The 13,497-nt window shown below is 36.7% G+C and overlaps 1 protein-coding gene across 2 annotated transcripts in view; it reads left to right on the forward strand.

Moving 5' to 3' along the window:
* Positions 1-13,497, forward strand: part of LOC114060604 (ethanolaminephosphotransferase 1-like) — a 62,127-nt gene that overhangs the window by 13,841 nt on the left and 34,789 nt on the right. For both annotated transcript variants that reach the window (XM_027890215.1, XM_027890216.1), the window contains exons 2-4: positions 4,107-4,175; positions 9,860-9,968; positions 12,067-12,141. In XM_027890215.1, coding sequence (XP_027746016.1) covers positions 4,107-4,175; positions 9,860-9,968; positions 12,067-12,141 — 253 coding nt within the window. The remainder of the gene's footprint in view (positions 1-4,106; positions 4,176-9,859; positions 9,969-12,066; positions 12,142-13,497) is intronic.

Consider the following 13,497-nt stretch of genomic DNA (forward strand, 5'->3'; position numbering starts at 1 on the left):
TATGGATGTGAGCCAGAAGGTACCATTTGTCTTATATTCAGCAGTGCAGACCTTGGTCACTGCGAGTGCTTTTGCCCTCAGGTGTTTGGCACTGCTCTGCCACTTCAGAATGGTTGTCTTTCTACTGTGTAGCCAAACCTTTGCTTTGAGTTATTTTTTTTTCTCTTGTTTTTCTCAATAACTTTTCTTTCCTTACTCTTACTTTTCTTGACTGTTTTTTCCTTTTGTTCCTCTTCCTCTTAATCGTCTCATGTTTCCTCTCTCCTCTAACTGAGCTGACCAGTACAAACTTGATGCTGTGTTGGATCCTGGATGGAGATTAAGATGCAGGAACACATAGTAAAAGCACATCTCACATGTGGTGCTCGAGCCAACATCTATGTGTGAACGTTTGGTGTCTGTATTCTCATTTCCAGCTCTGCTAGAAGCCATTATTAACACTGAGAGGGAAAGCAGATGGCTTTCAAGGAGGTTCTAACTATTAAAAAAACACCCCAAAACAAACAAACAAAAAAACAACCCAGAAGAATTTTTAAACTTGGGAGTAGAATGGAGTCAATTAATGCTACTGGTGTTCCCTCCCAACTATTATAATTTCTTTCAAAAATAGTTGACAGAAACTTCCTGATTATTCCAAGCCCTTCTTCTTTGTATAAGGACAATAAAGTTCCCTTTTCTAGGGCAGAAAGTGTTTGCAGGGAAATGCTTAGTACTTGTATGGGTTTTGCACTTAAAAACCTCTAACAGGCTTATCCTCTTCCACTTCTTACTTTTACTAAAATGCCCCAAAAAGGACAGAATTACACAATAGCAAATGGCAGTACTTTTTTTACATGAGGTTCACTGCACTCTTGCATTCATGTTCACTGATCATAATGTGAGCACGTTACTCAGTGCTTTGCTTTTCTGAGCAGCCATGAACATTAAACTCCTGAGGATTTCATGGCCTTGAGGTTAGTAGCTTCTTGGGAGCAGAACAAAGCAGCGTATTAAACTGTATAGCAGATTTTCTTTGTCAGGCTTTATTTTTTGCCATGACAGAAAACTAGAAGAATGCTTTTTCCATGGGTGTTCCCTTTTGTTCTGGTTAAAACAGATTACTGGTGAGGGGAGAGCAAATTTCCATTCTTCTTCACATCTGCTGAATGTTCCTTCCCCACCCAGAAGACCATAGTTCAGCCACAAACATAGGAAGGAACAGGATGAAGTCTGGTGGAGCTTGAAATGTCTTTAGGTGACAAAAGCTGGCTGTAATTCTAGTTTGCTGTGGGGGTTTTGTTGTTGTTTTTGGTTTTGGTTTTTGTTTTGGTTTTGTTTGTTTCTTCGTTTTTTGTTCTTGTTTTGTTGGTTTGGATTGGTTTTTTTCTTAATAAAGACTGGTTCGATTTTTGGTGTTTGACTTTGGAAACCATCAGGCAAACAAAAAGCTGACTGTGTTTTATGTTTGTGTCTGATATGCTGGAAAGCTACATAATCTCATATATTTTCCATTTCAGAAAATACAAAAATTATGTAATTCCTATTAGTCTCTTCTTTAAAATTTTCACGTATATAAATGAGATTGATTTTCCTTTTTTTTTTTTTTTTTTTTTCTTTTCTCCTGGGAGAAAGCAATAGTTCTGCACCTGTGAAAAGTGAATACTTTAGGCAGAAACTTTCATTTTACTGTTGTTGTTTAACTTACATTTTGTGATTCTGTGCATGACTTTGAAGGCTTGAGGTGGAGGGGAAAAAGAGAAAGCCAAAGCAAGAGCAGGAGTAAAGGTCATGTATTTGACCTTTCCACGTTCTTATCCAGGTATGGCTGAATATATTGAATTTGCTGGTCAGCAAATTGTCACATACCTTGCAGAGTCTTTAAATATTAACTTAGGCAAGAAAGTGGGCAACTACTGTGAAACTTTGGGCAGATTTCTAATTACCTGAAACCTCAAAAATGCTGATGAATACTTTGAATTTTCTTTGTTTTTAGAGGATTTCCATAGTTGTCATATGAATTAAGTACTAGCTGGTAGGTCTATTGGCATAGGTATTGTATGGCTTGGTATTGTTGTTAGTTTTGGCATAAATATAAGCAAAGCCCACAGACTTGGGTGAATTCACATGCAAGCTGGACTATCAAAAGATCAATCAGTCGTAATAATGTTTAAAAGGCAGATACAGCATCTGGAGCTGCAAATACACATAGAATAGTGAAAACTTTAGTTTTACCAGAAAATTAATTTTTTTCAGAGGTAATGTATTTAGGAATTCTGATATATATTCTGCAGAAAAGCTGTTGGTGAAAGAATTGTACCATGGTTTAAGTAATATGGGTCACTGAAGAAGAGAAAAATTATGCACTGAAGGGAACAGTTTCAGTATTTTTAGAAAAAAACCTCAGTGATGCCCATTTCATTAAACTACTTTTTTTTCCCTTTGGAAATTTAGGCAGCCTGGTCTGACCAGTTGCTGCTAGGTGATTTCTTGGATATCTACCACTATATATTTACAACATATAGCTGTGTTATAATAAATTTACAAGAATACTGTATTTATGATTGTGGTTTAAACTTAACCACAAATCACAAAATAATTATCTGGATACTTTGTTTTGTCCAGAGGGTAATTAAAACATATCCTTTGTACACATATAGAAAAAGGAAATGTATGGAAGAGTTCCTAAACATTCCATAGGCTGATACCCTCAGAAAGAAGGGATGCAAAGTCATAGACTGTGCATGCAAAACCTGAGGCATGCTGCATGAATCTTTTGTCCCACTTGCACTTAGCCACTGGAAGCTCTTAGCTCCCATGTGTGCAAGTTAGGTGTGTATGGAAAATATATATGGAGATAGGGATACGGAAACTGAAGTGAACCTTGCTAGATTTCAGTCACCTAAAAGGTGTCTAATTTTAAAACAAACGTCTAGGCTGCTTTGATAATTAATGGCTTGAAACAGCTACATCCAGAGTGCAATCTTATCCAAAGGGTAGTTGGCTAAGAGAGGTCAATAAATTAGGTATATGTAGAGAGAACAGTTAACTGTTAGGTGGAGTTATGTGAAATGGAAGACTCTTTGTCATCAACTGTTCTGCACGTGAACAGCTTTGTCAACCTGTGCTCTAACATATCCCTATCTTGTTCCCATTGTCTGCACACAATGTTTGGACAGTGGTATATATAGATATATCTGAAGATTTATGTGAGTCATATGCATCATGCTAACAACATTAAGCAACATATGCACTTTCAAAGTCCTAGAATTTCTGAAATAATTACATGTATCACCCCAATGACGGATAACTTCTTTGACTGCAGACCTGCCAGGGCTCAAGAACATAATTGAGAGTGGTATTGTCAGTTAATATCATTCTTCTGGGGATTGTTCTGATTTTGTGTTCTGCAGTCTCAAGGCAGGATAAAACTTGATACTGCCCTCTGAGGAAAAAGCAGACATCAGCAATATGGGGTGGGGTTGGATTTCTGAAATATTTTGTTTGCAAGAGGTACAGATATATACCTGTTGGGATTTATAAAACACATAAAATATATTTACAAGTCTGTCCAATGGGAAGATTTTATTGTGGTAATGGACTGTGCTGTTTTTGGCTTATTTTTATAATAACATTGCCTTACATGAATTAGCATAGTGCAAATGCAACTGTGTTACTATGACAAAAGCTTTGTATCTCTGCAAGATAATATTCCACTTATGAACATATTCTATATGCATTATCTATCCTAATACTAGCAATGAACCGCTGCTCAGACTATGTATCAGTGGTAATGCAAATAAATGAAATCCAAAATATGGTAGAAATGCAGACTCTTATAGGATAACTTGTAAAATTAATAAGAATTTAAAAGTAAAATGTGACTGCAGAGCTGTTTGCCAGTTCACAAGCCTAAACCTTTGCGTTAGTACATGGAGTTACTAAGAGGGTAAGTGTAAACCAGGCCACTGCTTTTAAATTAAATTAAACCTGTATGAATGGTCATCAGAACAAGATAAATTTACACCGGTCACACTCAGTGATTGCTCTTAGATGCTGAAGGATACACGGTGCTGAAAAAATTGGCATTGTTCAGTGCTTTGTTTAACATGTTTGCTTTTTCCTCACAGTACAGTGCTGTGGATACAAATCCTTTATCTGTGTATATTATGCAGCCCATCTGGAACAAAATTATTAAGGTAAGAATTTTATTTAATAAAAAAATCACATATTAATATAAGAATTTGTTTTAAATACATCAGGTATTTTCATTTAAAAATATTGATTAATAAAGCTGAAATTAAGGCATCTGATAAAAGAAAACAAATATTGCAGAATATATAACTGTGTTTAAGATGAGTAGGTTATTTTGAGATGGGGAGGTTTTTTTAGATTTTTTTTTTTTTCTGATTGCTATAGAAAAGGCATCCATTTCTTTTTTACATCTTTCATTAAACAGCTTTGCAGACATGGAAGGTTTTACTTACTACAAATCATTTTCTTGCAACATATGCTGCCTAACAACAGCATGGCTTTATCTCTGTGCTGTGCATATGATTTTATGCAAGTGCTGTCTCATTTTCTCCCAAGGGTACTTGCTCAGAGGAGCCAGGCATTTCTTTAAGAAGCTGAAAATGAAAGCGGTTACCATGATCACCATAACGATTGGAAGATGCCATCTCTTGAATGCCTCACGATCTGCAGTTTTTAAAAATAAACTGCTCACAATTACTTGTGCTGTTGTTGGAAAAAAAAAAAAAAGCTGTGTCTCAAATAAATATGAACTTTATTGATCTCCAAGAAAGCAATGACTTCTGCATCTGCCTTGTTACAGGAAATATTTAGAGTGGAGCAGATTTGAAAATAAAGCTTTGTACTAACAAAAATGGATGTACGTGGTCAGAGTGCTGTTGAATCTGCATCTCTGGGTTCTATAATAAAGGTATTTCTTATTCTTAATACAGCAGGAAAATCATAGTCTCTCATTCACAATCTCAATTTAATGAAAAGTGTTTATATGTCCTAACTTAAGAACTGAAAAGCAACCCAAACGCATATGAGTAAAAAGCATTTCAAAGATGTGACACTGAATTCAGTAATTCAATTCAGAGACTCTGTTTTCATTCCCATCATGCTATTGAGGAAAACAACAGAAAAAAGAAAAGCCCCTCCAGCACTCTGCAGTCTGGCACAGGAGATGAGCAGAGGCTTTACTGTGTACTTGCACTTTGGTTTAGGAAATCCATGAGTATTCATCTGCTCTCAGATTGAAGGGAGTGTATTGCAATGCAACACTTCCTTTGCAGATAAGTTCTTCTTATGGTTGCAGCATTTTACCAGAGGAAAAGCGGCATTCTTGAATGTTCCCATGTAGTATAGGGTGATAGAACCCATAAAAAATGTGACCTTTAGATTTTTTTAAAACCTCATTGAGTTTTATGTGAGCATGACTTAGTTCTCTTCTCTCTGAAGGAGAACCCAAACCAGAGCGAAGGATTGAAAACCTGTTTCAAAAGCTGGGAGATCTGAGTATGGAACCAAAGACTGGGATGGGTGCTTCTGTACTTTGCCATTTGGTTTGTTTTGAACACTGAAGATACAGCACTGAATGTTCTACCTTGCCTTCTGTAGCAAGAGTGTAACAGAATAATTCTCAGTGATGTGTTGCGAGGATTTAAAGGGAGACAGTATTGCTCTCAGCTTTTGCAGAAGCAGTCATTCTAACGTTAGAAGATACTGCCATGTAGAATCAGAGTCCTGCAGAGGAGCTGGCAATGCACAGCAGCAGAGGAAAAGAGTATGTAATGGAGATTGCTCTTAGAGGTAAATGTGAGAACTGGGAGCTGGTTTTATTCCTGGAATAAATGTGTTTTATTCCTGGAAGGAATGGAAGTAATGGATTAATTCCTGGCTAGATACTGAAACCAGATGTGGCAGTAACTATTATTCCAAACTCAGCTCAAGAAAATTCTGCTCATCTGATCACCAAAATGCTATTTTCTCTTGAAGGGCTAGTATACCAGTGAAATCTTAACAAATTATATCAAGTTCTTAGTTTTAGAAGAAGCTTTGAATATATTTACTCTTTTTTTTTGGTTTGTTTGGGTTTTTTTTTTTTGTTTGTTTGTTTGTTTTTTGTAGCTTGTACCTACTGTAATAATTGTAGCTGAGTTATATAAGCGTACCCTAGACTATGTTATCCTGTGATGCAGAAAATAAACTCCTGTTCATGGCAGCTTTTCCATGTTGTATGAAACTATAGTAACAACTATATGGATCATCGAACCATAGAATCATTTAGGTTGAAAATGACTTTTAAGATCATCGAGTCCAACTGTTAACCCAGCACTGCCAATTCCACCACTAAACAATTTCCCCAAGTGCCAAATCTGCACTTCCCTGGGCATCCTGTTCCAATGCTCAACAACCTTTGTGGTGAAGAAATTTTTCCTAATGTCCAACATAGTGTCCCCTCGTGTGACTTGAGGCTGTTTCGTCATGTCCTATCACTTGTTACCTGGGAGAAGAGACTGACCCCCACCTGGCTACAACCTCCTTTCAGGCAGTTGTAGAGTGTGATAATGTCCTCCTTTGAACTGCCTTTTCTCCAGGCTGAACAACCCCGGCCCACTGAGCTGCTCCACATAGGACTTATGCTCTAGACTCTTCACCAACTCCATTGTCCTTCTCTGGACATGCTCCAGCACCTCAATGTCTTTTTTGTACTGAGGAGCACAGAACTGAACACAGGATTCGAGGTGCAGCCTCACCAGTGCCGAGTAGAGGGGGACAATCACTGCTCTGGTCCTGCTGGCTACACTACTGCTGATACAGGACAGGATATCACACTAGGGTATGACTCTAGATGTTATTTAAAACTATGCTGATCATGCAGCTATAGGTATTTCATCTTCATTTAATTCAATGCTCCATCCATTTGCCTTTAATAGGGATTTGTATTTTATAATGAAGCACGATCTTGTGCTCTCCGATAAATAATGAACAGTATTATTTAGCTATTATGCAAACTGAATATTCCTCCTGTATTTGTGTTCATAAGAAATCACATCTGTGCAGGACAATAAGAGGAAAAGGAGGAAATCCCACTGGGATACATAGGTGCGTGCCAGCTTCACTGTAATCAATTTAACTCCCTTCTGTTGCCTTTATGAACTTTGATTTTATCACTAGAATTGGGCAAGAGTAGAATTTTAGTGGTCTCAAGTGACTTAGTGGAGTTTAAACAGAACTTTATATAAATGTGTACTTTACCATTTATAATCCAAATAGTTGATATATTAAAGCATTTGCTGTTTGTATTAAGGCTTTTCATATGAATGGCTGTAGACCTGGTGGAACAGAAATCATTTAGTGTTTTGTGGAACTGTTTTAAAAGGTTCAAGCATACAAAAGTTTTGCCAGAGAACAGATGTGATTCTCCCCATGGTACCTTCAGTTGTATTAATCATGTAACACATGATTAGATATATTAGATTTCTACTGTCTGTTAATTAGATAATAAAGTTTGCAATGTGTCCTTCCGTAAATTCAGACTCTTATTTTTCCAGGGTGTGTAAGAAGTTAATCTTGAACACAATGTGATTTTTTAAATTATGAAATAAGGTGATGGTAGTGTAATGCCAACCAAAAGGATAAGGGGCACTAAATGTAACAAGAGGGATTTTGCAATTGGAATACTTTCCAAATACGTAGACGGATTAGGTTCGGTAAGGATCAAAAGAACATGCTTAGGGGTTTAACTGCAGGAGAGTGTTTTCCTGAGGACAGAAGTCCTGTAACTGTTTTTCATGGTGTGTCTGTTAGCCAAAGGGATTGCAAGTATAAGAACATCCTTTGAAGGTTTCCTTCTCAGAATACATGCTGTTAGCAAGAAAGTGGGTTAAAATAACTTCATCATGTTTGCACCGTTTAAGCATAAATTATTTCCTGTAATAACTTAATAATGACATTGTGACTGTTTAGAATAATGAGCCTAATTAGAAAGCAGATGATTGTGGTGCCCCACTTGATTTAATAGTCAACAATTCTTATGAATTGTGCAGGCGAAGTCAGTCATTTTAAAACACTGTGTTGGATGGCATCTGTATATCCACGTAAACGTGGTGTCTTAACATAGTATTTTTATCCATGGTCCAGACTAAAAAAGATAAATCTAGAATATTTTTAGTGTTTGTTGTTCATGTTTCATATAAGGTCATAGACAGCAGACAAATTCCCCATCAGAAGATTCATCTTCTGCACCTCAGGTAGCAAAACTGGGAGAATGTGCTGCTGTTGCTGCATGCTGAGCATGCAGTCAATGTAGTAAAAGGGGATGGTGCAGTGAAGAGTTCTACACTGGGTGTTCTCCAAAAGGAACTTCAGGGGACAGTTGCTGTCCCTTTTCTTAGAGGTTTAGATTTGGGCTTTTGAACACTCAGAATTATAGATATGTTAAATTTTTTTATTGTAGCTGTATGCATTCCGTGATGTATTCTAAATACTGTAAGAGCTGCCATACAGTGTTTTAAAATTAGTCATAAAATCCTGGTGATAAAGAAAGAAATTTTCAGATATAATAATTACTACTAATGCTATTACAGAAAAAAATCTAAAAAACTTAACAGAAAAATATTCAGGAATTTTAATCTGATTTTTTGTAAGTTTACACTTTAGACTATACACTATCAGTTGCACAATTCCTCCTGAATATTATAAAATGTTCTATAATAGGAAAAGAGGATCTAGTCAGAATAATTAATCAGTTCAAGCATTCAAATTTTAAAAGTAAATTTTTCATGCAGTAATAGGATAGAGGAAATGTAAAGATGTATACAAATTCCCATGTATTCACCTGTCTGTCCATCTAGCTAGTCCATAAAAACTAACAAATCATTTTGTTTCAAAACTGTCATTAGTATCTAACTTCCTTTTCTTTAGTATTGTCTCGTAATATTTTATTGTTAAAGTACTTTAGATATATTTTCAGTCCTTAGGCAATCCAAAGAATTTGATTATAAACCCCCAGTATTTTTGTATTTTAAAATATATTGATAATGTGTTTGAGTGATGCTATTTGATTCTAAGTATTTCTGCAAGTATGTTCTGTCTAAAAACCATGTAGAAAGCTGTGTATGCTATTTCAGAAAAAATATGCTGGAGAAACTGTGTTACTTGGGAAGAGTGTTACCAAAAAGGACCCTGTTGCAGTGTAAGGAGCACCTTAGTGCTGCAGGGTGTGAATAGCTGAGAGTGGTTACTGAGACAAAGAATTAGAGGTTTAGGTGAAGATGGAGTCCTTCTCAGCACCCTACAAAGTAAAATGAATTAATGGAGTGTTTATAAGTAAAGAGGAAGACCCTAACAGTATGTTGCTATCTAGAGAGGTAGGGAGCTGCTTGTAACAGAGAGATCTTCTGAATCTAAAAGTGTAATGCACTCAGGGTCTGATTTTGTTGATGTTGTGAGTTAGAAATTATTGACATATTATAGAAGAGGAAATTTCCTTTTTATAGCATGGGAATAGAATGCTGAAAAAAACCTACCACGTGGATACTGAATTACCACACTGGGGTGCTGCAGTCTTCTTTCAGCTCTGATACAGGAAGCTTTCCTTGATGACTGGGTAACTAAGGATAATGTACAACGTAGGGAATACAATATTTTAAAATGTCATTCTTACTGAAGTCACAAAGATCGGGCAAAAGGAATGCATTTGAAAATAAATTTCAGAAATGAAAACAGTATTTTATTTTGAAAATGGTGAAATATGCACAAATCTGAACATTGCTGATGCCTATAAATGCTTCTTTCCTGATATAAAATATTTACTTAAAATAGGATGTACAATTTTTCTGAAATTCTTTTCTTTCTTTTTTAACAGATAGTGCCTTTGTGGATTGCTCCCAACCTCTTAACATTCTCTGGATTTGTCATGATTTTATTTAATTATTTTCTAATATCTTTTTATGACTGGGACTACACTGCCTCAGGTAAAAATCCTCATGTTGTAATTTTTCAGAATTAGTGAGCTGCTTACATTTCTGAATGTTACAGGGAGGGATCAGACACGTGAATCTTCCGCTCATTCCCTTCATGACACTCCATGAGCACAATAGGAGGATCTGACCTCACATATGGCATTAAAAATGAAGAACATTTTATTGAAAAATATTATTTAATTTTATCCCTAAAATGTGTTTCAGCATATGCTGCTTGCAGTCTGTGATATCTCATTTTATCTAAAGTTTATTCCAGGATTTAAATGCACAGACACAAAACACCTTAATGTTCTTCATAAAGTTTTCATTGGTTTCACATTTCCTAATACCTAAATTGATGCCTGAAGGAGTTAATTTCTCTTTCATTACTAAACACACGCCCCCTATTCAAAACTGCTTCTAGACAAAGAAGACATAGTTTCTAAATAAATGTCACTTCCAATTGCGGCTCTCTAAGTCTGATTCCATATTTGCTCTTCATGGTAGATCAAGTCAGAAGCTTTTTGGAACTGATTGCTCGAGTGTAGGGCATGTTTAGTTCTGGGCTTCTCAGACCAGCTGTTGGAGCCTACAGAAGCATCTTCTGTAAGGTGAATAATATATAAAACATATATGTATATAAAAATACATAAAAAGCCTTAGTTTTCTTTAAATGAGACAATTTAGTGAAGGCAACACTTTTATTTCCTGAAACAACTACGTTTAGCTGTCTTTAATTTTTTTATGCCTGTGTTTAGATTCAGGAGGTACCCTTTGGTGTGGGCTGTTTGTACATTTATGGTAACAATTCTAGAGGCAGGGATACTTGTTTGCAGTTTTGGTTCAAAAGTAATCCTGCATGAGTATTACCTGTTCAGGGCCAGCTTGTTATATATTGTATGGCCTTATTCTTAAACGCTTGGGGTGTTTTTTATCAATGCAGCTGATATTAAGTTCTGTAATAAAAGAGCGTCCAGAACAAATCTTTTTAAATGGGATGATGTTGTCTTGACAAATTCCCAGTAGATATACATGGAACTTGAAGATATTTGAAATGGTGATTAAGTCTGTTGGAGTTGAGGCCTATAAGTGTAGCTTGCAACCCTCTTCTCGATTTCACATGAGAACAGTGCCCATCATTTCTCGATTGATTGAAAACATTCATGCAACCTAACAAGCCTTTTGAATATCATATATCAATCCCATACCTAGGATCAGAAATAAAAGACTTAATTTCCTGGACAGCTGGTTTTCATTCTACAGTTTGCAGATTTGCAGCTAGGGGACAGGAATTGCCATCTTTTCTTTCAGAATGGCAAAGTGAGGCATTGTGAAAGGTACTTAGGGCACTGTTTTATGTGCTAGCAACTCCTGGCATCATTCAAACAAGGACACACCTCTGTATGCAGGAATTCCCTGTGTTTGGTGCCAAATGCCAGAAATCTGAGAGGCATTTACAGTTGTTTAGTGCTGGTGTAGAACTTACTGAGTGATGTTTAAGTTAAATAGAACAGTCTTTGGAAAAAGGATTGATTTCTTTGAAAGAGCAACAATAACCTTGGGTTAATGCTATCAATAGAGCATGAACAGAACCCTGGGCTCTGTCCAATTCAACTTTTTTTTCTGTTTTCTCAAGGGAAAAAAAATGGGTGCTAATATTTTTCCTAGCTTGAGGACAAAAGCTTCCTGTTCAGATCTGTACAGTAAAGCTCCTATACAAACCCCAGGTTGGCACTAATAATCATGCTTGAAAACTACTCTTTTTTTGCTTCTAGATATTAAATAAACATGAACTGATTTGTCAATGGATAGTCTTCCTGTGACCTGTGAAAATTTCTGTCTAGTTACTGTCATTGTTTTGTGCAATAATAGAGTAATTTCAGGACCAAGAATCCTTATCTTCTGTCCTCTACAGTGTAAACACATTTGAACCTGCTCCAGTACATCTTTGATAGAACTCACTGATGCCTGAAGGTCAAAACAAAGTATTTCAATCTATTTTATGCACTAGGTTAATCAGTGGCAGGTTGTTTTTATATATATGCATATGTTCGTGGATTTCTTTGATGTTAACCACTGTTACACTGACTTACTACTGCATTTATTTCAGGTAGCAGTCCTGGACTTGTTCCCACCTGGGTGTGGCTGTTCAGTGCTTTTACCACCTTTTGTGCTTATGCTTTAGGTAAAGTACAGTGAAATAATTTACACATCTTACGTCTTTGTGTAGTTTTATCTTCAAAGTCACTAATGTGGATTCTGAGATGAAGAGGCGTTGTGGATAAATTACTGATCTCTTTCCAAAACAGTTCTCTTAGATGAAAAAAACACAACCAAAAAACCAAAAACACACGAAATTTATAAGACTGAAGAAAATTCCAAACAGCATATGAAGTTATATATTAGAGGTTCTATGATGAGGCTCTTATCCCTCTTTAAAGTTCAAATTATTTTAGAGGAACAATGGAAATCATTATATAGCAGCAGTCAAAGAAGTATAGAATGGTTGGGATTGGAAGGGACTTTAAAGACCATCTAGTTCCTTTCTCCCTGCCATGGGCAGGGACACCTTCCACTAGACCAGGTTGCTCAAAGCCCCATCCAACCCGACTATAAACACTTCCAGGCATGGGACATCCACAGCTGCTCTGGGCAATCTGATCCAGTGTCTAATCACCTTCACCGTAAAGAATTTCTTCATAATATTTAGTCTAAACCTACTCTATTTCTGTTTGAACCCATTTGCCTTTGCCCTGTTGCTCCATTCCCATGTAAAAAATCCTACTCCAGTTCTCTTGTAGGACCCCCTTTAGGTACTGGAAGGCTGCTCTGAGGTCTCCTGGGAGCTTTCTCTTCCCAAGACTAAACAACCCCAAGTCTCTCAGCCTATCTTCATAGAAGAGTCATTGCTCTTTGATTTCATAAAAGTCTTTGTTCCTTGATGTTGACATTCTGAGAAGCTCCTTGACACCAGCATTAGCAGAGGGTGCTTTCAAAGACAAATGAAGATAAAGGGCAAAAGAGAGAAAAAGGAAACTGTTAGGTGCTTCAGTGCTTATGGCATGTGTCAGGAGAAATGGTGATGACAGATGTGATGACAGGGCTGAGCTTCTTATGGAGATGAAATATGATTTTTTTCTTTCCTCTTGCTGTTTTTCTCCTGTAACACCTACACCTTAGTTTCATATTCCATTTTTACTATTTTGTGCCATGCCGTGACTGTATTTTTAGGTATATTGCACCTTGCTGTGCAGTGGAGTGAAGATATAAACCTGAACTGATTCAGATCTGGGAGTGAGATCCACAATAGCATGGCATTTTTGCTTTCTCTTCCAAAGCTATCTCATTCCAAGCTAGTCTCTCCACAATGTGGTGCAACAGAGTTAATTTTGGGGGGGGCCCAAGATAGTATATTTACATGGACTGCACAGTGCTGTGTAAAAAGGGTCCAGAAAGGCTGGACATACCTTAAAAAGGAAATCTTAAAGGTACAGCAGCAGACCATCCCTGTGTGCTGAAAGGTGAGCTGTCGGGTAAGAAA

The sequence above is a fragment of the Empidonax traillii genome, unplaced genomic scaffold (genome assembly GCF_003031625.1).
Source record: "Empidonax traillii isolate 1590-97213 ecotype Southwest subspecies unplaced genomic scaffold, ASM303162v1 scaffold281:size1424471, whole genome shotgun sequence".
Lineage (NCBI taxonomy): Eukaryota > Metazoa > Chordata > Aves > Passeriformes > Tyrannidae > Empidonax > Empidonax traillii.